This window comes from Berghia stephanieae, chromosome 4, assembly GCF_034508935.2.
Source record: "Berghia stephanieae isolate SIO BIC M18660-M18661 chromosome 4, UCSD_Bste_1.3, whole genome shotgun sequence".
NCBI lineage: Eukaryota > Metazoa > Mollusca > Gastropoda > Nudibranchia > Aeolidiidae > Berghia > Berghia stephanieae.
The window spans coordinates 88,192,485-88,220,447 of NC_088363.1; the positions used below are offsets into that span (position 1 = coordinate 88,192,485).

The following is a 27,963-nucleotide window of genomic DNA, read 5'->3' on the forward strand; positions in this document are numbered from 1 at the left end:
ACTACTAGTAGTACTACTACTACTACAGCAACTCTGGGTGGGGTTCCGACCTCCCATAGTGGGCAGGGAGGTACTTGCTGTGTCTTCTATCTCCCTGTACCTGTTTTTCAATTGCTTTCTGTCTTTGTCTTGGAATGAGATTACTTCGTTTTGTCCTAACCTTGGCTGGGAGGGAAACAGTTGAATGTATAGTTATAGTTTTGGGAGATGATATTTTTTTCCTTGTAAATCATCTCTCTGTTATGTATTGTTATTTTTTCCTCCAACACCATTTGAGTGTGTTCCTCTTAGTGGGATCTTGTGCTGGTGTCTGGGTGAAACTTTTAGGTGATATCAAACTAAAGTGTGCTCTTGGAATCTACATCTTTTTCCTATTGAACCAATTCCCGTTGTCTTACCTTTTCTTGTGTGCTGTAATTGTAATTCTAGAACTTTCCCATTTTCTTCCTTTTTACTGGCGCTGATATGACCTTAATGTGTTGCAAGCGCCGTAAAACCCTTAAAAACAAAACATTTTTTAACCCTCATTTGTGATTTCTTTCTCATTTTAGTATCCTCACCAAGATTATCCCAGACCTTCCAATACCAAAACAAACAACAGCAACTACTACTACTACTACTACTACTACTACTACTACTACTACTACTACTACTACTACTGCTACTACTACTACTAATACTACTACTACAACTACTGATTAAACTCAACTCCATATTGACGTAATTAAATGTATCTCCTTGTTTAACAGATCACAGAATCTACATTATTATAGCACAGCACATTTTGTCCCCAATACCTCCACTACAAACATAAATATAGATCTTTTGGGCTTTGTGATCAGCGATAACATGGCGCTTGGCTTACTATCTGTAGTTATGTATTGTCTTTGGAGTAGATAAGTAGTAGCGCATTGCGGTTGGATTTTCTATTCCTTCTATTAAGTTTTGACTGTTATCATAGGTGATATTCAAAGGAATTTTCTATGACAGTCTAATTTCTGTTGTCATGTTACTCTTTTTTTTTTTTTTAATGATATTCACAAATCTCAATGCACAGACGTGTATCACAATTCAGACCGATGCTATGAAAGGATCCACAGACTTCAGTGATTGGGTGATTACAATTTTTTCTTTAGAGGAAGGTCGACAAATGGACATCTTTTACATGCCCATAGTAAATACCAATTACGTGAGTACACCTCTTTAAAATTCAAACCACAAATTCCCCCCCCCCACCCCTTTACACACAATAATATACGCACATTCTAAAAACAATAAATACACTAGAACATTTTCATTTATATTGTGCAATATCCACTGACTATGCTCATGACACTTAAAAAGGGCTCCTAAGACGAGGCATGATGTCTGTTGGGCGAGATAACATTTTCCTCCAACATAGACAACACTGTTTCCGGCCAGGTACTCATTTTACACCTGAGTAGGTTTTCGATCCATGCCGCCTTAAATAAACAGCCAGCAACCGCCCCTGATACTAGTCTAAGGCGTGTCTGGCCAAAAGGAAAACAATTTATTGCGTATTTATTCCCTGGCCCACGATTTAAAATCTGCCGGTTAAGGGCGCTGTAATCACTGAATGAAAATTGTCCTAAAATCGAATATTGGTAATTCATGGATTGCTTCCCATGATTCAGTGATTCTATAATATTCTCTTCCTCCTTGGTTTTCTCTTCTGTATAATGATGGTGATCAACATTATCATCATCCTCAGCAGCACCACCACCACCATCATCATCGTCATCATGTCCCGCCCTTCACTACGCTAGCGGCAAGTCGTTCATCTTGGTAAAAAACTCTCAAACCTTGGACTTCGCGATGATGATGCTGATGATGATGATGATGATTATTATTATTATTATTATTATTATTATTATTATTATTAGTATTATTATTATTATTATTGGGCAGACACGCATAAATAGGACCAAATATCATGACACTAAAGGTTTATGCCTGAAAAACCAATGAGAAGTGAATAAAACTCGAAGGCTTTAGATCAGAAATGATCATAAAAACCGAGCGAATCTGGGGCAAAGCTGTAGAAGCTGTTTAATAATGCCCTATACTTGTAGTTTTGATATTCCATACTTCAGAATGCATATTCTCTTCTTATTTAATCTCTGACGCATGATTTTAATAAAAAGTAAAGAATAGTTTAAGTACACTTCCGAATGAATTGTATCAAGGGCCTTGATTGTATCCACCAAAAGCAGTCGGTCTGGAATTTCATGAATTACTTCCCTTGATCCAATTGCAACGTTACAATCCGTTTTTTGTACTACTACTATTCCTACTACTACTGCTACTACTACTACTACTACTACTACTATTACTACTACTACTACTGCTGCTGCTGCTGCTGCTACTACTATTACTACTACTACTACTACCTACTAATACTACTACTATTACTACTAGTTAAACTCTCATTCATTTCTCCCTCCACTGGTCTGGTCCACGATTTAAAATATGCCGCATGAGGGCGCTGTAATCACTGCATACTGCATAGTATGTAAATTTTAAAACAAAATTATAGTTGACCCTAGCCAAACAGCTCTAAAACTATACAAGTTAGAACTCTTCTGATGTCTTCATCATATTTTCTGATAATTTTGCCATAACATTGCCATGTTTTAATATCTAATTCCACGTATTAAACGAGATACAGCCACAAACCAGATAAAACGCAGAAAAAGCGTCCCATATTATCAGTGTTTTTTTCTCTTTGTGACGTCATCCAAATAAATGACATCTTTGAAACTGCATAACTTTGTTATATATTAATGGATTTTCAAAATTCAAAAAGATTTTTACTCAGCGGAGATAGGGCTTTGATTTAAGAGTAATATTTCCTACAAAAATAGAAAACAACAATTTTCATAGTCATTGCTACTGATAGGTACTCGCGTCTGTACTGACGGTACCAAAGTTATGGAAAATCACATTTTTTTAAATAACCTGGTCTACGACCAATAAATACACATTTCCTGCCCCATACTAGTCTATAGGCGTGTCTATAGGCCAAAAGGAAAACAGTTTATTGCGTATTTATTTCCTGGCCGACGATTTAAAATATGCCGCATGAGGGCGCTGTAATCACTGCTGGAAAATTGTCCTAAAATCGAATATTGGTAATTCATGGATTGCTTCCCTTGATTCTATTATATTCTCTTACTCCTTGGTCCTCTCTTTGTCTCTATAATGATGATGATGGTGGTGATCAACATAATCATCATTATCATCATCCTCAGCACCACCACCACCACCATCCCACCAGAAGCAGCAGCACCACCATCAACACCATCACAATCACATCATCATCATCATCATCATCATGTCCCGCCCTTCACTGCGCTAGAGTCAAGTCGATTTAAATAACCCTCATCTTGGTAAAAAAAAAAAAACTCTCAAACCTTGGACTTCGCAATTATTATTATTATTATTATTATTATTATTATTATTATTATTATTATTATTATTATTATTATTATTATTATTATTATTATTACAAGTTCAGGGTATAGAGCGAATTAAAAACAGATTGGAATTACTACTGCCACTACAACTACTACTACTACTACTACTACTACTACTACTACTACTACTACTACTACTACTTTTACAACAACTACTACTACTACTACTACTACTTCTACTACTACTACTACCACTACTACTACTACTACTACTACTACTACTACTACTACTACTTTTACAAATACTACTACTACTACTACTACTACTACTACTACTACTACTGCTACTACTACTAATTAACATCAACTCCATATTCACGTAATTAAATTTATCTCCTTGTTTAACAGACCACAGACTCTACATTATCTTCATCCTCAGCACCACCACCACCAGCACCACCATGCCACCACCAGCAGCACCACCACCACCACCAACACCACCACAATCACATCATCATCATCATCATCATCATCATCATCATTATCATCATCATCGTCATCATCATCATCATGTCCCGCCCTTCACTGCGCTAGCGGCGATTTAAATGACCCTCATCTTGGTAAAAAATCTCTCAAACCTTGGACTTCGCGATTATTATTTTATTATTATTATTATTATTATTATTATTATCATCATCATCATCATCATCATCATCATCATCATCATCATCATTATAGAGAAAAAGAGAGGACCAAGGAGTAAGACACTGAATCAAGGGAAGCAATCCATGAATTACTAATATTCGATTTTAGGCCAATTTTTCTGCTGTGATTGCAGCGCCCTCGGGCGGCATGTTTTAAACCGTGGGCCAGGGAATAAATACGCAATAAACTGTTTTCCTTTTGGCCTATAGACACGCATATAGACTATTATGGGACAGGAAATGTGGATTCATTGGTCGTAGACCAAGTTATTTTAAAAAATGGGATTTTCCATAATTTTGGTACCGTCAGTACAGACGCGAGTACCTATCAGTAGCAATGACTATGAAAATTGTTGTTTTCTATTTTTGTAGGAAATATTACTCTTAAATCAAAGCCCTATCTCCACTGAGTAAAAATCTTTTTGAATTTTGAAAATCCATTAATATATAACAAAATTATGCAGTTTCAAAGATGTCATTTATTTGGATGACGTCACAAAGAGAAAAAAACACGGACAATATGGCACACTTTTTCTGCGTTTTATTCTGGTTTGTGGCTGTATCTCGTTAAATACGTGAAATTAGATAATAAAACATGGCAGTGTTATGGAAAAATTATCAGAAAATATGATGAAGACATCAGAAGAGTTCTAACTTGTATAGTTTTAGAGCTGTTTGGCTAGGGTCAACTATAATTTTGTTTTAAAATTTACATACTATACAGTATGCAGTGATTGCAGCGCCCTCATGCGGCATATTTTAAATCGTGGACCAGACCGGTGGAGGGAGAAATAAATGAGAGGTTAACTTAAGAGGTTTTTTGTACTACTACTACTACTACTACTACTACTACTACTACTACTACTACTACTACTACTACTACTACTACTACTATTTCAACTACTACAACTATTTCTTCTTCTACTACTACTAGTACTACTACTAATACTGCTACTACTACTACTACAGCAAATACTACTACTACTACTACCATTACTACAACTACTACTACTACTCTACTACTACTACTACTACTACTACTACTGCTGCTGCTGCTGCTGCTACTACTACTACTACTACTACTACTACTACTACTACTACTACTACTACTACTACTACTACTACTACTATTTCAACTACTACAACTATTTCTTCTTCTACTACTACTAGTACTACTACTAATACTGCTACTACTACTACAGCAAATACTACTACTACTACTACCATTACTACAACTACTACTACTACTCTACTACTACTACTACTACTACTACTACTGCTGCTGCTACTACTACTACTACTAGTACTACTACTACTACTACTACTACTACTACTACTACTACTACTACTACTACTACTACTACTGATTAACATCAACTCCATATTGACGTAATTAAATTTATCTCCTTTAACAGATCACATACTCTACATTACAGCACATTTTGTCCCCAATACCTCACTTACAAACATAAACCAAATATAGATCTTTTGGGCTTTGTGATCAGCGATAACATGGCGCTTGGCTTACTATCTGTATGTACGAGGGTTTAAATCTGGCGGGACTCATTTTACTTCCTACCCACTATACATGCTGTCATGTAGGGCAGCAACGAAAGAACTACATCTTTCCCTGTCCGTGGTCATCGTCATCAGGGAGCTCCGGGTCCTCCAATCTCTCATTTCTCCCTCCACTGGTCTGGCTTTTGGTGGTACATAATTGAGTCCTTGAAAAATTCTCTTTACTCATATTTTTTTCCCACTGTTCTCATGTGTAAAATTCTTCATTGTGGAGATGTGAGTCCAGGAGAAGGCAGGTCTTGTCTGGACGCCGGGTTGGATCGTTCTTAGTCTGACATGTCACCATCAGCTGTTCCAACATGATTGTTTCTGGGCTGGCATCACCTTCAGGATCATGAAGGTACTCAAGCTCCTGCACGACGACAACGTGACGATCTTCCTGTTCCAAACTCTCGGGAAGTGTATGTAAATGTAACCAAGTTTTAGTAGAAGCAGAAGGTATATACCGGAGGATTACGGGAAGTAAAAGAGGATAGATTATGCTCTTTGATTGGCGACCATTATTTATTTAGAAAATAAGATGCCATGACACTGAGACCAGAAAATAATTACACAAGTTTGGTACCCATTGAGACTGGAACCATTTTTTTTTCACATGTTTGTTCCCTTTTATGATGGTGTAGTTATGATGATGATGAAGAGATCATATTATGATGATGTATTATCTAAATCTAATGTTGGTGAGGGGAAACAATGATTGTGAAATGGTCATGGTGTAATCAACGCGTAGCCTTCATTAACTTATTGATGGAACGAAATTGACGCCACTCATCTCTTTGTCATTCTTTTTAGCCAGCCATTTTTATGAGTATTCGATCAATCTCAATCAGACTATAACACATGGTTTTGTGTGTTGGTACAATATATCCGGCTGGCGGGTGTTGTGAGCACTTTACCTTGACGCACACCATCGATATAATCTGACAGTAGGACTGCGATTACGTTTAAGCGACGAATGATAAAGTGGCAGAGATGAAATATATGAAGACGTGGAAACGTCATCGCATTAATTCAATCAATCCTAATACGAATCTGATGTGCCCACCTACGTCTTATAGTCCGTGTTACTGTTACGATTTAAAAAGCCGTTTAAAACTGCGTACACAAGTTTTTTTTATTTTCAGTATATTCTTATAATAATGATAACTAAATAAAATAAAATTCCCTTTATTCATGGAAAATTTGTATCTAGGGTCTATACCAAGGGAAGGCTGGAATAACCCAGGCATCAGCCGCAGTGCAGCGCCGCAAGTCGAGCTCGGGCGAGGTGACTTGCTCAAGGCCACACAGTGCAGCGGCGGTTGATCGAACTCGTTACCTTTCGGGTACGAAGCAAAGACCGTACCGCTGAGCCACGCTGCCCAAAAATGGAATAATCTATTCGTTATCAAGTTTCTCCCTCATTATTATTATTTTTTTATTTTTTTTGTATGACAAAAAAAAAAAAAAAAAAAAAAAAAAAAAAAAAAAAAAAAGGAACTGTGTATTCAGTCCACCGGAAATAAAAACATTAAAAAAGGACCAAATATCGTCTATACTTACCTTAAACGCCACTGACGACATTGATACTGAGCCTATTATAGGCATCATCAGAAATGGACAGGCATAAAATTTATGGCAATTCAACGGCTTAATGATATCATTTACAACGTTTTATTTACTCTCGGAAAGTCTTGATTGAGAGTTGTTCGAAATCTGGCGCCTGCTGACAGATAGCCATTGGCCTAAATTGGCCACACAGAGAATACTGTTTCTCCAATTAATTTAAAATTAACATTTATATCTATTTTAAATTTCTCCTAGTCCGTTAGAATTTTTGTGATTAACAAAACCGATGAGTTTTCCAAGGAGATCAGAGTTTTAGTATTGTTTGGTATTATTTAGTATTATTATAAGTAAGGTTCTATTTGGGCACTTTTCACATCGATCACTGGCCTCGAGCACGGCTGTGTCTCAGAAAAAAAAAGGAAAAAAATTGTGCGAGTACAAGTTGCTACAAAGCAGTCCTTAACCTCTCCCTCTTCTCTAATCTCTCCCATCCCCACCCTCTCTGAAGCTCCCTTAAGCATATTCAAGACCCTATAACTATAAAGGTGGAAAACAGATATAGGTGGATACAAGACACAGTAAGTTCAGTAAGTACCTCCCTGCCCTATCAGGAACCCCACCCAGAAACAGCATAGTAAGACATTACATTGAGATGATTTACAAGGAAATAAATATCATCTCCCAAACTAATACTACACATTTGACTGTTTCCCTCTCAATCAAAGACTCCAGCAAGTGTCAGGACAAAATCAAGTAATGGCATTCCAAAACAAAGACAGAAAGTAACTCAGAAAACAGATTTAGGGGTATAGAAGACTAAGTGACCTCCTGCCCACTATGGGAGGTCAAAAGACACCCCCCCCCCCCCCCCCCCCAGATACATAAAGGGATAGAAGACACAGTGACATTATCAGCGGTCAAAAGACCCACACGATTCTTAAATATAGATGAGATTCTGAGAAAATTAATAAAAACACTTTTGTAAAAAGACCGGTATGCGAAATTTGAGTTTATTTGTGCTCCATTTTCCCAAATTGAAATGAAAAAAAAAAAAAAAACATTCCTTCAACCATTAAATTAAATATAACATTTTTAACTAAACTACTTAGATAAGCAAATTAACTTCACCAGCGCAAAACATCAAAACCAAAAGTTATAGTAATTTGCTGTATCAAGACCCTTGATATCACTTGCACTCGTCACTTTTGGTAATACTAGTTTATTCTGGTAAAAAATAATACAAAATAAATAAAAATAACTTCTGAACACAACAGTTTTAAATAATAATATAATACTTGGTTATAATCCAAAGATTATGTACCTCGCTTCCCTTCACAGATAAATCAGGAGTTCCAGTAAATACATTTATTTTATAAAGTGGTGCTGTGATTTTAACTCACTCAACCCTAACACCGACTATATCCATAGTTTACCCAGGTTACTTATACCCCATGCCTATATATTACATTTTTCTGAGACAAATTATAGACGTAGTATCAAAGCTAATGTTTTTTTTAGTTTTTACATGTTAATGACAGTTGAATAAAACTATCTATGTACATGCTCATTTTTTTATACATATTTTTCCAATTTTGAAAAGTAGCAAAAATCTCTAGGATTGAGTGAGTCAAACCCACATTGTACAAGATTGCACCAGATACGGGCGATGGTTCTCCAGATTTTACCATTCTTTCCTCAAGTATCTTATAAAACTAAGGGGTCAAATAATAAGGAATGTACAATGAACTTTTCAAATCGGCCAGTACACCAATCATGGGTGCCAGTCCATCAATCACAAATGCCAGCGGTTAGGATCTGTGAATCTGCTTCCATATTTTCAAAAGATTGCAAAGTTATTTTTGTTACATTTTGCCGGAAACAATCGATCGATAAATGGAATTTCTTTAATATTTTTTGGTTCTGATCGGTGATTATAATTTTAAAAACCGGATAACTGCGAGTTACTAATATCACAAAACCAGAAAACCAGCATTAACTGGAGAACTGGCATCCACGACGCCAATCCATTTATGAAAAAAAAGGGGACAGCAAATACAAACCTATCAGCTCTCCTGAATTTATATCTAATGAAATAATGTCTTAAATTTCAACAATATCAGTCATGTAAAAAATTAGGAAGTTGGAACTATAATGATGACATTTTTTGATGACCTAAGTTGGAAGAATACTGCAGACAACAGTCAAATTTCCTTTTTTAAGAAAAAAAATCTGGGTATATAAAAAGTAGGGGTGACTTGGAGGGAAACTGGTGTTTACAACAATTTGATTAAAAATTAAGGATTCCGACTTTTTCTATATTGCTAATCTAAGACATACACTGGAAGTAAATAAAACAACCTGAAAATCAATGTTAGTCAACATTTTGTTTTCAACAACATTATTATCAATGGTTTTGCTTTTCTTCCCACTTTTTATAAACATATAATGTTAATCTCTCAAATTGTCACGATATCCAATCAACCCCGTTAACAAAAAGGATTTTTGTTAACAACCGAAAATCCGTTTCAACAGCCTATTCATGGCAACAAGGTTTCAACTTGAGTATTTTATGATAAGTGACAATTTGCTGTTTATGTCTACTCATCGATTAATCTCAACTCGAGCCCATTTCAGACAATTTTCACTGTTTTGTTTTGAAAAATGATATTTTTCTGAATGAATAAAGTCTTTAAAACTAAATCTTTCGCAGATTGAAATCTTAAACTTAAAAGACTGCTAAGATACAGACAAAAACACATTTAGGTCATATCAGCACCAGTAAAAAGGAAGAAAATTGGATAGTAAAGACATTCTAAATGTGCAATTAAAGGATTTGAGGGAAAAGTAAGACAAAGATTCAAATAGGGAACAGATGTAGATTCCAATAGAACACTATCAGTGTACTTAGTTTGAGATCACCAAAAAGTCTCACCCAGACACCAGCACAAGATCCCACTAAGAGGAATACACTCATGTCTAAAATAAAAAATAACAGTACAAAACAGAGAGATCATTTACAAGGGGAAAAAAATATTTCCCAAAACTAGAACTATACATTCGACTGTTTCCCTCCCTGCCAAGGTCAGGACAAAACCAAGTAATCTCATTCCAATACAAAGACAGAAAGCAATTGGAAAATAGATACAAGGGGATAGAAGACACAGCAAGTACCTCCCTGCCCATTATGGGAGGTCGGGAACCCCATACAGAGACAGGGGTTGTAAATGGAACTCCACCAGCAGTGAACAAATTACAATTGAAGACAAAAGTATGAAACATAAAACCATTACCATAATAACCTGTGTTATAAGTCCAACACCCCTATACTTATAAAGCTATAAGCTGAATACAAATCCCTTCCTCCTATATCACACAGTAAAATACAAAGAAAACATTCGTATGAAAAAAAGCATATACAGCGTCGGAATCTCAGAGAAAACTGAACAATATTTCATGATTATAATGATCATTTACAATGCTGGATAAAAATGTTATACGCACGTAACCAAGAGTGTACGTGTGCATGTGTAATGCTTCATAATTACTGGAACCAGCCAATTGTTAAACCAAAAAAAAATTATAACAAAAATTAATTCTATTTGTCAACCAAATTCTGGAAAAGTTTTGGAACATGACTATAACTATGAGCAAAAACTCGAGTTTCTGGATGTTTATCTTAAATGAAAATATATACATTATTTATGACAAAATTCAATACCCGTGTTGTTAGTGTCAATTTAAGGAGGTCTAATTATGAAATATTTTTCACAACTCGAACATCCTGACCACCAGGAATAAATCTTGAATTTTTAATCAAAGTCAAGATACTGACCAGCAATTTATCTCAATAAAGGCAATTTTACTATTTGTCAAATATGTCTTTGGCACCCACATTTTACCCATATCATTAACATCAAATGAGCATCACAATCAGATAAATGATAGTCTTCCATACTAAAAAAGAATGCCCTGAATTATACGACAACCTGAGTTGCGTTTCATCACATTTTCATTGGGAATTGCTACAAATGAAAGTTATCATATTGTAGCCAACGTATCCTATCAAATTTACTTCCTACCAAAGCGAACATCAACATAAAAAAATAAAAAACAGACATAAATTTGGTACTGATTGAAATATCAAGATAAAATAATGAGAGAACTGAAGAAAAAGTGAGACAAAGGGTACTGTTTCAGATAGGGAATGGAAATTTCCATGAGCAATCCTTCAATAAGCCTTTTTTTGACATTACCCAAAAGTATCATCCATGTTCAAGCACAGGATCCCGGCATAAAGGATATACTCAAAAATGCTTACAAAGTACAATATATTCAAAATAAAAAAATTATAATCGTACATTACAAAGAGATGATTTACAATGAAAAAATATCAACTCTTAAACAAAGGTATATATTTAAACTGCCTCCCTCTCATTTAAGAATCTCTGACAAGGCCATCATACTGTTGCTACTCTTACAGTGACGACTAAAACCAATAATATGCTTTTTTTAAAAAAAAATTTATTTAATTATTTATCATTTGGTGACCTGGTATGAGATCTCAGCCAACAAGGGCTTATTGAATTTGGACCGATCATCATCATTATATATTTAAAACTAATCTTTGAGGTTCATTCAACATCATGTTTAACTAATTATAATTAATAAAAAATAAATTATAGGCATTGCTATAAAGACCATGCTCTAAACAATCTATATCATAATCACAGGTTGATTTGTCTTTGATTACATTTTATATCATTATTTACAAGGGATACAAGGGGGTTTTCAGGACGGAAGGAAAAAAAAAGTTAAAAAGTCGGTGTGTCCATTTATAAAACTGTAATTCGCAAAGTAAACATAAATTAATTGGATCAAAATGAAAATGTCAGATTCAATAAATAAACTTGTATCATATGGAAGTTAATTTTATGAATGAACGATTTATCACGAAAAAATGTAGCTCTTTCCAGATTCCAATGCAATGTAAAATATCTTTAACATAACATTCTTCATCATGTTAAAAGAATTAGATGGCAAAAGAAAGGGTCAAACCTAAGAAGTTTAGATTTCAGAGTAAAGCTTCAACTCTGCAATATTAGCCCCCCATCCCCCACCACCAGAAAATGTTATATCAGAGAAGATTTGGCTAATTTACGCAAGATCCAAAATGTGCACCATTTGAGTTTTTCTGAAGTTTATTGAATTGTTCCTAGAAAAGCTTTAGCTACACCAAAACGACAAATAGTAAAAATAGTATTTTGTTCTCAAGGTGATCCAATTTATGTTCACTCCATCACACACAATGTAAAACAAAAATAAGAGAGTAAAAAAAAAGACAAAGGAGAATAGAATAGCCAGATAATTCTGACGTGATAAAGAAATATATGTCAAAATGAGAGAAAGACCTTTATGAGTCAATTTGGCAAACATTTTTGTGTTTCACAATTATTTTTTTTTTAATTCTAAAAATTCAAATAAAAAATGAAAGGTTGCATGGCAAAATATTACAAAATCTTTGAAATGACAGAAACATTTACCGTCAATGTGTTGTTTATGACCTGTGCTGAACGTTTGCCCATCGCAGGCCCTGTTACAAAATATGTGTTGATTTAATGTAAGATTAACTTCAATTGTTTTACATAGAAATAATAGGGTGATTATAGGAATGGTTTGTTATATACGATACGTCTCTTATTGTTTAAAACTACTTTACATGGCAGTGAAGTATCTCTTGTTGTTTTAAACAAATTTTTATAGAAATGTCGTCTGTTTTACAAAGTGATTTATTGTTACTTATCTTAAACAAACAAAACATTAAAAAAATGTTTTTTAAAAATTGAGCTTTATATAGCTAGTGTCATACCACTAGACCACATAGCCGCACATTGAAACGCTACAAAGTAAGTGAAATGATAAATAATGCGTAGAGGAAAGACATCGATATTATTAGATACTGCATGAAAATGATTTGGGAGTTAATCTGTGTTTGGGATCACTATTGTACACAGAAAAATACTTTTTTTTTCAGCAAAAGCAAGTCACCTATCAATCTAAACATGACTAAGAACAACTGTAACGTTCAAAATGAGCAAATCAGCATAAGAATAACCATGCATTTTGCGTTAAACTCCAGAGACTAAACCCTTTTCTCTCACAATATTGTTACAGTAAATTATCATGTAGACACTTCAATCATTTCAATTCTCAACTGACCCATCTAATAATGCAATCTATTTTTAATTGCCTCTCATGATTATTATAATCATTTCATTTAAACATTTTTGCCATACGTCATGGCTTGAATAAATAAAAATAAAAATAAAAAATTCTAGTTTTTCTTTTCTTTTTGGACATTATTTTTAATTCGACATATTTACAGGAGACAAAGTCACAGGTCATCAAAAGCCAAAACCAATTACATAGAGTCCATTTGTGTAGAGGTCATGGAAGATTGGCACTTGTCATGTTCCACCGGTTTCAAATATTCTTTAGATGCATTTTCTGCAGCTGTTTCCTTGGCGGCTTTCTTCCTTTCATGTTCATGTATAATTTCCTTCTTGGAAATGGCCTTAGCTTCAGCCAAAATAACATCAGCCCCTTGTGAAATCATTTCTTCTGCTAACCTTTCACCTGCCGCCCAGGCAGAGGTGTATTCTGTTTGCCTACCAAAGCAATGAATGCCCACAAAAGAGGATGAGTCAGCTGGAATCTTTAAGAGTTGGAAGAAGAAAAGATAAATTAATTTTAAATAAATAAATAAATTGACTATATTTCTCAGATTCTTTGATCACAAAAAAAAAAAAAAGCTCTAAGGTACATGTAGATAATTTTAAACTTACGAATAGTATTTCTATAATGCATAATTAATATAAGAGGATTGGTTATGTCAGATTATAGATTAATTTTTAATTAGTGAGACAGCAAAGGAAAAACGGTCACAAGTTACCACCATGATGTTTTAAGTGAATAGTGGGCGACATTCCTGCATATGTTCTGAATGCTTTGCAAATTTGTTTCATTCAATTATCTAAATAAACCAAAGGTATATAAATCTCTGGAAATAAGGCAATGTTAAGAATGCCATCTAAATTTTTAAATTATCTATTTTGAGCCTCAAATCAGTACATAGAAGTTCCTGATTTATGTATTTATAAGAGGACTTGTGGTTAGAACACAATTTTTTCAAGATTGAAGATGCAATACTTTTATTCTCCATTGATACCAAATTTCATGAATAAATTTTGCGACCAACTTTTCTTGTTTGCAATAAAAAATAATGATAATAATGATAATAATAATAATAATTTGATTAGCAAAACATTACCGCAATATGAAGGCTCTGAACACCTTACAATAACATAGGAGTGACTAAATCAATATACATAAGTGCAATGGCTCATAATTTTGTATCCATCCATCCATACTGCTGTGTAAAAGTTGAAGATTTACTACATCTTCTCAAAATTTGTAACGAATTCTATAAACTACAGTAACCAGGGGTTATATTTTTATTCGATCGAATTTTACAAGAACAATAAGACATGTTTAAAAAAATATATATAATTAAAGTGACTAATGACTTTTCCCCAATGGTTGAGGCTTTGTAAAATTGTCTCTGCTGCTCTGATTAGACATTTAATCCCTGAAACTGAGTGAAGGGAGATTTACAAAAAACGTGCATGGATCGCTTGTAGATTATTTTCTGTGCTTAAAATTTAGAAAGGTATTGATCTGCACATTTAATCATTCTGAACCACGAACATGTTTATGATTGGCAGGATATAGTAGACAATTCAAATACATATCACACCGTTCTCTTAGAAAAGAAAATAACTTGTATAACCCTGACAACAATGGCTGCTTATCACTTACTGGCACCATGGGGTTATCTAGGTCAGCTACCACTGTGTGTTGAACAGCCTGTTTACCATCCACACTGAAAACGCCACCCTTGACTTCCATCTGAGAAAGAAAAAAAATAATAAAGAGATTATCATAAAACCTCATTACGTGAATTAATTAATCAAAATAAACTTCTTAAATTTAATTATTCTATACTGAGAGTCAATATAAACTGACCAGAAGTTAACAGCCTATAGCATCATAACAAAGTGTCATTATTATAAAAGCCAATACAATTCTACATGGAACTACAAGATAAACAAACTTTTTCAGACTTCTATCAAAGCTACAACAGAGAGCAAAAAAATTGACAGCTCAAAATTGACATTGGGCATTGATCGTAATGGTGTCGGTTGATAAGTCTATTCCATTGCACACTGCACATTCCTGTCATGAAGAAAAAGTGATGTAATGCAGGAAAATATAATGACAATATACACAAAAATTTTAATCTGACAAAAAATAATAATAAAATCAATTTTATTCAGCTAGCGTCTTAAAAATTGTATTTTAGTCATTTTTAGAATTTCCGAAATTGTCAGAAGCCAACTGGTTGGCATGAATGCTGTTAATGTTCCATCAGAGATGTTGCAATGCTCTACCATTGTTTCAAATCCAGCGTCAATAATATTATAATAAGTAATAAGTAAATATTACGACTGCAGAACTGTCTCCAACCTCTCAGGTCTCAGGAAGAAAGAAAAAGGACTTCTGTTGACAATGATAGACAATTAGACCAACATCATGACAACAATAACAACCCTTTGCATCAGCCAGAGATACTGCGAATAATTCCAGATCTCATTATCAAATGTAAGAAGAAGATTTGGAGAGGCAGGATTGAACTGCCGACGACCATGCATCAAAATTTTGCTCAAGGAACACCACATAAGACTAAAAATTAAAAAAGTAGAAGATGGAGCAGCTGAAGACAGTGATACTAGGCATTGATCTACTTCCACAACGACGTCAGAAAAGATCAACTTACTTTCCTATATGCAAAATCGACTAAAATAGCATCAAAGAGCTTTATAAAGGGTCCCGGACCAACATCAATACTGCCACTGAGCGTGTGGGACATGAAACAAGACCTGTGAGGTTATATTATGACTTATTCTTTAACGACAAACACAACACAACACAATTATCAGCCAGGGACTCGTTTTACTTCTTAGCTCACATTAGGACTCAAACAGATCGGAATCAGATTGTCACATCATCTGACCACACAACTTTAGACCATATTGTCTTCTGAAAAATAATAAAATTCATACCTAAACCTCATCATGATATATCTTAATAACACTTGAGAGTTTTAAATTTCACTTTTGCTTTGATTAGTATTTAAAGTTCCAGACACGGTCTCCCTGAGACTCAGGGTTTGATGACCATCCAGTGAACAAATAGGACAGGAAAGGCTTAGCCATAAGGTAAATAACATTAAACGTATAATATTACTATTTCTTCAAAATTTTGATAAAATCTTTCACAACTTACCCGTCTACCTGAAACTTCAGTGAAAGCCGACACAGGTACACTACATCCTCCTTCCTACACGCGTAGAATAAAAAATATAAAATGACAATGAGGGCACATAGATAAATTCCTTTGTGACTGAAATCTACTAACATATGAAAATGGTTGACAAAGAGAAACATATTATCATTACAATTCTTAAAAATAAAGGCTCTTTCGCTTGTTTGTATTTTAGAGAAAAAAAAGATTTGCAAAACAATGCTGAATGTGGAAATATTTTAAATCCAACGGGTTAAAATGGATTACATCATTATCTTGAAAACATTCCTTAGATCCACGTTTGAAGGGGTTAAAAAAATATTTAAACTTTCTCCCGTGATTCACATGACACGGCCAGATGATCCAAAATTCCAAAGACTGTAAACACCACAAGTGAGAAACAATAAATGATATTGGTGACTATGTTTAAAGTTAGGTATTTGTTTAAAGTTAGGTATTTATTTAAAATATTTATATTATAATGCAAAATCACAATACATTAATGATGCCAATTAAATGCTATTAAAATAAGGTTTTATTGATTTATTTACCATATGAATTTAAACAATGCATATTCTATTTGAAACACAGCCGACTCTTTATAACAAAAGAGTCCTTTTCGGGACAAAATCATTACCATTACTGATTTTCTTGCTGTTGTAGCTGCTGTTGTTGTAGTTGTTATTATTATTACTATTATCATGAAAACTTACCAGTTTTCTCAAATAAGCTCTCTCAGCAATCACAGACAAAGTTGTCTCATGGTCACTCAACCTCTGCAACAGTTTCAATGTTTTCTCATCCCCTTCCCGACATTCCACAGCCATCGCACCCTGGGACACAGCGTACATGCACTCCTCAGAGGTCAAAATCTGCAAAGGTTGGTGATGACACTCATGGAGTTTACTCTGTTCAGAAACCTACACGCAAAGTTTTGTTTTCATTCTTTCTATCAACCAATTTTATGCTCTAAATGTAAAAGTTGAGAGCATCAAAATAATTTTCTTTAGTAAAGGCCAAAAAATAGTATAAGACGCCATCTATGAAATTAACCTGATAAATCATGCCTAAACAACAAGAAGTCAATCTTAATCTTGTATGTCATTCAAGGGAGAAAAAAAAGTCAAGATCAAAAAAGCTTTAAAAATCCATTTCTGTTTTAGAGAATCCATGCCTAACTCTGTAAAACATTCATAAAAATCAAAATATAAATGTGTATGTATTTCTATTTTTTTAAACATGATTGCTCAACTTTGGGCTGTTGGCTGCAACTCAGTGATTCAATCCCAGAACTGAAAATTCCATCACTCCTAAGGGGACTTTTTAAAATCATTTGTTAACATCTAATATATATTGCCTACGATGAGCTTAAGAAGGATATCCCATATTGCTGTCTCTACCTTAAATATGGCAAAATGAATTGGCAGCTAAACAACCAAATAGAAGAGAGGAAAAATTGTTCCAATATGCTATGACCCTCATCATAGACAATTTGAGAATCAATAGGCTTTACCTGAGACATAACCGAATGCCAATTCATCCTCTCCAGTCCAGCTACAGCTAAAATAATGGCATCGTATACATCCTGTTCAGCTAGTTTCTTGAAACGTGTGTTCAAGTTCCCTCTCTATAGATATGAATTAAGGAAAGGAATCTATACTACAATACAATTTGAAAATTATATAACCATTGAGAATAATTTTTAAGTACCTACTAAACTACAATAGAATAAAATGTAAGGTTTATTATTAAAAAATCTTCTTTTTTCTGTAGAAAATAAGGGGGTAGGGGGGAGGGGGAATAATTTTTAATTCAATTTTATATTATAACCAGCCATCAAGAATACCTGCTGTTTTGAGTTTATTATGATAAAGGATACAATATTTTCAATCTTGAGATGGGGGTAGCACCTTTGGAGCTGAGCTGATCTTCGTAGAGAGCTGGTACCAATGACACTGCCAGGTGGTAAATCTTTCAGGGTCTTTCTGCCATGTTTAGGGTGCATGACAACCGCATCAAATGGATTATCACGTCTGGAAAATGAGATAAAACAGAAAATAAGGTTTAAAAACTCTGGGCCTCAACTTAGCATCTTCAATTGAATCAATTATATTTTCAAAGTAACAGGATATCAGAATGAGATGACAACAAAAATGGTCTTTTTCTGAAGTCCAGGGTGTAATGCCAGATCAATTTCTCTTATTCACCTTTTGTTCAAACCTCTATAAAGGCTATGAATCGAATTTAACAAGCTAAATAGTTTTGGTAAAACATTCAGTGATTGGACAGACCAAAAATTAAAGTGAAAGGAAATGAACATTAAAAATGGTGTAGATATTGTAATATGTATCTGAGATAACAAATGATTATGTTCTGCTCGTAACAATTGACAATGAACAACTATCTATACTTGAACGATACATAATTTAAGGCCACTTACTTCAAAACACATCCTATGACAAGACTATCAGGAAGTATCGTGGGTAAATCCTTGAGGGAATGCACCACAAAATCTACTTGACCTTTTAAAAGAGCAGATTCCAATTCCTTTGTAAACAATGACTTTTCTCCAATCTGAAATCAATATTGAAGGGGTTGCATCCTTTATTTGAAAATTTTTTTTCTTCCTTTTTTTTTCAGGGGTTGGAGTCATTATCTATTATCCAGTTTTATTCTTTTATACTTAATGCAATAATTTCAACTTAGAATGATTACCACGGGTGATGTGTAAAACAAGTGGAAAACATATAAAACAGCAAAAATTGATATTCAATTTAATATCATAATCGGCTTAAGAAAATAAACAGGCAGATTTTTTTTTTCGGAAAGAGAATGCATTAAAATTGACTGGAAAGAGCACACTTTCTTTTTGGATGGGGGCAGGGCATAAAAATAACATTTTTAAATAATAAAAATATAAAGTCTTGGGGAAGTGTTGAAATATAACCAAACGTCTAGTATACTTTTTATTAACATGTTTATAATAAAAGGAAAACAAAACAGTGATCCAAACTCCAAGATATTGACAGTGTCATTTTCTAACTGTGTGATTTATTTTGACAAATGTTTTTACAGGAAAGACAAGCAACATCATTGCAGGTGTTCTTGGTGCAAAGATATATCCTTCATGTGTTATTAAAACAAATGGTAATTTATTGCTATTTATATTGCACCTAGGTTGTCCCAAATGAGTGGGGAACTACCGGAAAGGTGCACATTATTAGCTATAAAACAATTTTTTCAAATAACACGGTAAGAGAATGACACCGTTGATATATTGGAAATAGATGCATTACCTTTGAAAGAGCAGAGTCCAAAATTTTATCTCCTGTTGTGGCCATGGGCACTAAATGAAAACAAAAGTGAGAGATAAATGTTATTGTTCTTTTCAATTTTCCATATTTCTTTTTTTTCCAAAAGCTTGATATGTTCTTATTGACTGCAAAGTGCACATTTTAAGTTTCAGTGGAAAAAACCAGAATAATCTTCTCAAGTTGATGAGTAAATAGCTCAAAGAAAAATGCAACTGGTAATCTCACTCAATCCCATTAAAAAAAAAAAATTAAAGATTATCTATTACTTTGAAAAAAGAAGGGAGGGAAATGGGGAAGGGGGAAGAAAGCATCAACATTCTTAATACAAATACTCTGAACTTCAAGGCTTAACTTTAAATGATCCAGTTGTAAAATATCAATGTCATTCTTAATATTTACAAAAATGATTTTTTGTTAACTTAATGGGTTAATTTGGTAGACTAACCACCTGGCAGTAAAACATGCACGTCTATCTGACACGTTCTATCGTCACAACTTAGGCAGACCTGCCAATTATTACAAAACATTAGTAGAATTACGACATTTAGGCTACAATTTCAGAACTTAATGAGAATCTCTAGGTCATAAAATCTGAATGAAAATGAAAGTTGATGCCAGTGTAGATAACTTTAAGGATTTGGAAGTGTTATTTAATAACTATGTGAAGGTAAACTGTTGATCTATAAAGTTAACTATGGCGACGACTATTTCTATCTCCTCAAAAGTACGAATTTTAAAACTTTTAAGTACTCAGGTCAACCTATCTAATTAGTCATGACCTCACTGCCCTATCAACAACAAATAGCTGATTTCAAGATTTATATAGAGAATGTGACTGAAACTTGACGTTAACTTTTGTTTTATGTGGTACCAGTAGAATTTACTTAACTGAACCTGTTACAGATGTCAATTGGTAGGTAATTAACTTAACCAGAATTAATGGTGGTCAACTAAACAAGAACCATAAAAAGTCTAATTATCAAAATCCTTTTTATTTTATCATTTTCTTTGAGAACGTATAGTATGAACTGAAAAAAAATAATTAAACACACCTGTTTCAAATTTAAGAGTTGGGTCCAATAACTTTAATCTTTGTATGACAGTCTGTGTTTGTATCAAAGCCAACTGGGAAAACAATGAAATATAATTCAATACAATGTACATTATATATATATAACCTTAATCAAATGCTAAGGATAATGGAAAAAAAAGTGTATTTGTATTATTTCTGTGAAAATTAATAAAACGTGAAAATAAGAGTTTAAAATGGAGAAAATGCCAATTGTGTAAACAGTTTCAAAGAATTATTTTGTTAATGTTACCAAAAAAAATGAACACGTGAAATTGCGATAATCAAACACATTCTCACGACACATAAATGGTACTTGAAGGCTCTAGAGGTTGAAATACTCATCCTTCCATTTCACAGAGGACAAATTAATAATAATAATGCGCTCTGGAAAATAAACTTGACCTCTATTTCTCCAAGCGGTTTTCGTTCTTGAAATTTTTAGGTTACTTATGAGAGAGTGAGTGTATGATGAATCTGTATGTGTACATTTTGGGGGATTTCTTTTGGCAATGGTTGGGCACTCTGTCTTATATTCCTACCTTTCTGTTACATTTCTATTATGTTTTTGGACTGTTCTGCCCTGCACTGACTTCAGTGCTTGTGCACATGAGTGTGTGTGTGCATTTTTTGGGAGCTTATTGTTTGCTAATGGTGAAACCATAGATGTATTAGATTATTTAAAGCGGCAAAAACTTAAAGCAGTGCTGTGAGAAGTGAAAGGATCATGACAAATTGCTATCTAGATGTACTAAGTACTTTTGTGCGGGTGGACTAGATCTTTTCTTGCTTTGTCTTCTGTTCTGACCTTTTTGTTAAACTTCTATCATGAAATTGTGCTATCCTGCCTTTCAACCTCTATTCCTGTGTTGGGAGTTTGGTTTTGTTATTTAGGTCTACTTCTGTTCTCTCTTCTATAGTGCAGAGCGAAGCACATAGCCTTGGAGCAAAGCCACCATTTCAATTGAGTATTCACGATCGTGAGATGATTCCTCATCCCTATCCCCCAACTCAACCGTAACTCTTTGATAAAAAAATATGTCATTGTCAACAATAAATGCCTAAAAAACACTAGCTTGGCGATTCGGCAAGACTTCCCTGTCTCCTCTATTTTAGCATTTACTTTTGAATCAATATGTCTGTAACCCATAAGCACCACGAGTACAGAGTAATAAAATAGTCAGCACACGAATCTGACTGGCCACTATAAATCCTAATAACCAAGGGAGGCTACTCTGAGCATTCAGAGAAATAGAGTTCAAGTTTATTTTCCCGAGTGTTCGGAGAAATAAAGCTGGCGTTAATAAAGTTGTTTAGATGTCTTCCCATTGCTGGTTGTTACCTTCCATATAAGCACAGCACATTTGACATTTAATCCTCCATTTTCATTTTACAAACTCTTTCAATTTCAAAATAAAGATGAAGATTTAGAACGCTACTTTATCAAGACACTTAATTGGAATGATCTGTTGTCATATTTTTCTATAGATAGTATGCGCTTGGCTAAGAAGCTCATAACATTGCCATCCGGAAGTATAACTGGCCAACACACAAAACTGTGTGTATCCATGAACGTTTATAGTCAGGTTAATACAGTTCAATGAGCATTACTCATAAACGCGGATGGCAAAAAACAATAACAAAGACCTGAGTGACGTCATCTTCTAACTATCTATATACTTTCTACTAGTTCTAGATTTATTATACCTGGATACCTCTGTATAGAGCTTTTAGACTTGGTGTAGTCTCCTTCGCTCCTCCTCATCTATTAATGATTGGACCAATTTTTATAATTGAACTTGTTTCCTAGGGTGTTGCTTATCTCCAACTCTGCTTTGAATTTATTCAAATTTTTTGCTGATACTGTGGTTTCTTGTAGTTTATTCCAGTTATTTACAATTCTAGATGAAAAAAAGTTCCTTCTTTCATTTGTTTTAAAACGTTCTTTTTTCAGTTTCTTGCTGTTTCCTCGTGTCTGAATGTTCTTGTTTGGTTTAAGGAATCCTGCCTCTACCCTGTCTATTCCCTTTACTATTTTATATGTTTGGATCATATCTCCCCTTCTTCTCCTGTAATCTAAGGTCGGGAGATTTAATTCTTTCAATCTCTCACAGTATGTTTTGTCTTTCAGGTGTGTGATAAGTTTTGTTGCTCTCCTTTGCACTCTTTCCAAACAGTCTTTGTCTCCCTCAAACTTCGGATACCATATGCAGTTAGCATATTCCAGCTTTGATCTAACCATAGTCTTGTAGATGGTAGTCATGTGTTTTGTTTTCAGATTCTTGAAATTTCTTTTCACTATTCCGAGTGTTTTACTAGCCTTAGATTGAACATCTTTAATTTGCTTCTTGAAGTTTAGCTTCCTATCAATAAATACTCCTAGGTCTTTTTCCCCATTGGATTTCTGCAGGGGTTTTTCTTTCATTATATAGTTTGCTTCTCTGTTGTTTTTTCCTAGGTGAAGAACTGCACATTTATCTACATTGAACTCCATCTGCCATATTTCGGACCATTCTTCAAGCTTTTTCAAATCTTGTTGTAAGGTGTTTCTTTCTTCTTCTGTATTAGCTACTCCATAGAGCTTAGTATCATCGGCAAAGATTTTACATTTAGATGATAGATTGTCTGGCAAGTCATTGATATAAATCAGGAAGAGAACTGGTCCCAGTACACTTCCTTGTGGAACTCCACTTGTTACCAGTCTCTCTGTTGATGCTGTTCCATTCACTATCACTTTTTGTCTTCTATCTTTGAGGAAATCTCGGACCCATTTGACTGTCTGATCATTAATTTGATACTGTTCCAATTTCCTGATTAGGCGCCAGTGTGGAACTTTGTCAAATGCCTTTCTGAAGTCGAGGTATATGACATCTAAATTGTTGCCTAATTCCAGGTCTCTCGTCCAGTCATCCATTGTTTCAAGTAGGTTTGTTACTGTAGACCTTCCCGCCATGAAACCATGTTGATCTTTGCTGAATAGTTTGTTCTTGGTCATATGATCAACCATTTCTTCTCTAATCAGCTGTTCCATGAGCTTGCAGACGACAGATGTCAGGCTCACTGGTCTGTAGTTTTCTGGATTTTTTCTGTCTCCCTTCTTGAATATGGCTGTGACGTTAGCTTCTTTCCATTCCCTTGGTAGTCTTCCTTCTTTCATCGACTGGTTAAATATCTTGGTTAGGGGTTCTACTAGCTGCTCTGCTAAGTTTTTTAGGATGTAAGGATGAAGTTTGTCAGGTCCAGGTGATTTACTCTCCTATAGGTTTTGTAGTCTCTTCATTACTCTCTCTTCAGTAATCGGCCATTGTGTAGTATCTATATTACTTCTTTTAGCAATATCTGGCAAGTTTTTCTGGTTCTCCACTGTAAAGACACTTGCAAAGAAGAGATTTAGCACCTCTGCCTTGTCTTCATCTTCAGATGCCCAAGTGCCATCTTCTTTTTTTATGTCACAGGTTCCCTGTCTTGTCTTCATTTTACTGGTTACATAACTCCAGAATACTTTAGGATTTTCTTTCGTTTCCTCTGCTATCTTGTTCTCATACTTTTGATGCGCTTGTCGGACTATTTTAGTAGTTGCGTTTCTCACTCTTTTGTATTTGTCCCAATCCTCTTCCTTTTTGCTTCTAGAGTATCTTCTATTTACTGCCTTCTTCTTCCGTAATGCCTCTCTCACTTCCTGCGTCATCCAAGGTTGATTTCTTCTCCCAACCCGGTTCCCTCTGCTTTTCGGGATGTTTTTCTCGAAGCATTGGTTAAGTACTCTGGTAAATCTACTCCAGTTGTTTCCTACGGTGTCCTCGATTAGTATTTCCTCCCATTTGATATGCCCCAGTTCCTCTTTCATACTCTCTAGATCAGCCTTCCTATATCTGAGTGTCAGTTTTTCATCTACAGTCTCTGATGTCGCCCTCAGTTTTAGGAATATGGTCGCATGGTCGCTTTTTCCCAGTGGGTGGCTCAGTCTTAGGTCGATTATGTCATTTTCTTCCTCCATCAATATCAAGTCCAATACGTTGGGCTTTTGGTTTTTTCTCTCTGTCTCGTGGGTTCTTTTATTATCTGTTGTAGGTAGCAATCTTCAATGGTTTCTATGAAACTTTCCTCCAGGCTTCCCTCTTTTGGTTCGTCCATCCCTTTCCACTCCAGTTCCGGCATGTTGAAGTCTCCCATAATAATTATCTCTAAATGCTTTTTTTGTGATGCTCTCCTTATCATCTCCAACATTCTCTCATTATTTTCGCCTGTGCTATTTGGGCTCCGATAAATCACTCCTACTAGTATCTGACTTTGTCCAGTTACTCCAATCGAGCACCAAGCGCTCTCCCTAAAGTCGTGATCTGTGAGTTCCTCTATGGGGTTAACCTTGAGGTTCTCTCTCACCAATAAGTATACTCCTCTGCCGGAAGTTTCAAAATCTCTGCTAGCTATTATAGTGTATCCCTCAATACCTAACTCTGCTATGGTTGGGTGTGTTGTTGCATTCTTTGGCTTAGCTTCTGTTATTGCTATTACATCTGGATCTTCTTCTTCTGCCATAGCCTTTAGCTCCTCTCTCTTATTCATCACACTGTCTGCGTTCGTGTACATGAACTTCATGGTATTTTTCATATTCACGTGCTGCCCCTCCTTATCATTTACTGGTACTTCTCTTTTTTGAATTTTCTTGTTGTCTTCGAGTCCTTGCTCAGAAACATTTTGGGCAATTGGACTGACACGTTTCCAATATAGTCATTCCTCATCCCAGTCCCAGTCATTTCCTCCAACATCGCTGTCTCTCTTTCTTATTTGTTCACTAAACTTTTCCCTGAAAATGACCCTTTTCTTATATATGACTACATCTTCCCCTGCTTCTCGTCTTCTCTTCAGCTCCTCTCTTAACTCCTTGGCCTGCTCTCTTTGCATAAATGTTTGGTCAGCTCCAATATACACCTTTTGTAAGCATTCCCGTTTATGGTCTTTCAACTGTTTGCTGTTCCTAAGAGCAGTGTTACGCTGATCCGTTGACATCAGACTTATTTTCATAGGTCTTGGTCTATCTTCTCTTCTGCCCAATCTGATCACTTGCTCTATAGGGTTGAGGCTGTCTTTGTTTCCATGAACCTGCAACTCTTTGAGTACCATTTGGGCTTTTCTTATATCTTCCTTGTTGTCGCCATCTTTAGCTTCTGGTATGCCATACATAATTACATTCTTCACTCTCTTAGCCCTTTCATTTCTCTCCTCTTCTAGTTCCAGGTTCTTTTTCACCATTGCCTGCTTCTTCTCCTCAGTTTCATTGATTTTCCTCATTTCATTTATATCTTGTCTTACTCTATCTGACTTTTCTTCTGTACTTCTCTTGAGTCTCTCCTTAATCTCACTCGCCTCAGACATAGGGTAGGCCTCTATCTCATCCTTTGCTGTTGATTTCACTATTTCTATCATCTCCTCTGTGAATTCACCTTTTTGAATGATATTCACACTTTTATCTACGTCTTCTACTTTTTTCCTGAGTTTATCTACTTCCTTTTCAAGCTGCATGAAATTGCCCAAGAACTTTGAGGCCACTTTGTTGCAGGACTTAGAGCAGTAGTAATGCAGCAGCGGACATTCTTTTTCTGAGTCTTTCTTCAACAGTTGATAGGTGTCATCATCTATCTTTTCACACAAAGTATGAAACCACTGGTCACAGAGCTCGCACTGTAAGCATTTCTCAATCTCTTTGCATACATATTCACATTTTCCGCAAGTCTCAGTCTCAGCTTTTGCTTTTGCCTTATTTGTACTCATCGGTGCAGGGCTTTCTTTCCTACTACTGCCACTACTAGTACTGGCACTGCCAGATCTATATTTCCTACTACTGCTGTTTAAGCTCATCTTCTTACTTTTAAATGACTAGATCTATCTAAGTCTAAGCTGTACTGTATCACTGTATCTTGTTGATCACTCCAATCTGATAAGTATCTAACTAATCTCAACTAGATATCTCAAGTACACACACAAGCCGGAATCCTCTCGAAGGCAGAAATTACATAAATCCAATTCGAAAATGAACAAGTTTTGATGTCCGATATTTCATTCAAGTTTTGTGTTTCTGGTGAGGGGAGCGAGAAGATTCAATATCAATATTGAATAATAATATTGAGTACTATTGTCACTGCCTAAATATTTCTAGAATTTAGATCAAGAAGATTGAATCAGGAGAGAAATGTAAACATAATGTAATTATGAAAGCACTTTACAATACAATGGGTCCCTGTCCAACAGCAACATTTACATTTAGGACAAGACATTGGTCCCTGTCCAACAGCAACATTTAATATTTAGGACAAGACATGGGTCCCTGTCCAACAGCAACATTTAACATTTAGGACAAGACATGACGCCTGTACTGTAAGGCAATATATTTTTTTCCGACAGAGACCACGCTGTTAATTACCTGGCTCTTTCTAGTTCCAACTCTGAAGGGCTCAGATTCTGTTTGTTGATCCATGTTGACTCTGATTGGATTGATGATACTCTACTTCTTCCTAAAAGATAAGACAAGAAAAATCCTTTTGACTTGTAGTTACCCGCTGTGGATTGTTGAGGATTGGTTGGCTTGTCTTGTCCTTGTATCTACCTGACTTAGAACTTCACAATACAATACCAACGACGACACTTCAACTGCAAAACAAAACCATATGGTTCGAGAAATGAAGCCTGACAATGACAAACAATTTGGGAAGAACAGTATGAATACAGTACACTGACTGCTGATCCACACAAATATCTACACTAGAAGTTACCAAAGACCACAGTATAAATCCGTGATATTCAGACTCCGAGATTGGAAGCCATTGCTTATTTACTTATTCACACATTGATGTGATGTAATTAGGGCAATGAACGAATGGGTGTGTGTGTTGTGT

General features: G+C 35.0%; 1 protein-coding gene across 1 annotated transcript; it reads right to left on the minus strand.

The window, feature by feature from the left end:
* Positions 1–8,261: 8,261 nt before the first annotated feature.
* On the minus strand, positions 8,262–27,963 carry LOC144971498 (porphobilinogen deaminase-like). Its single transcript, XM_078912465.1, has 10 exons — positions 27,492–27,963; positions 21,054–21,126; positions 19,984–20,033; positions 19,128–19,261; positions 18,567–18,720; positions 18,201–18,314; positions 17,401–17,559; positions 16,670–16,723; positions 15,143–15,232; positions 8,262–13,979 (listed from the first exon to the last, which is right to left on the minus strand). Exons 1-10 carry the CDS (start codon positions 27,543–27,545, stop codon positions 13,686–13,688), a joined length of 1,176 nt encoding a protein of 391 aa, XP_078768591.1. The 5' UTR covers positions 27,546–27,963; the 3' UTR covers positions 8,262–13,685.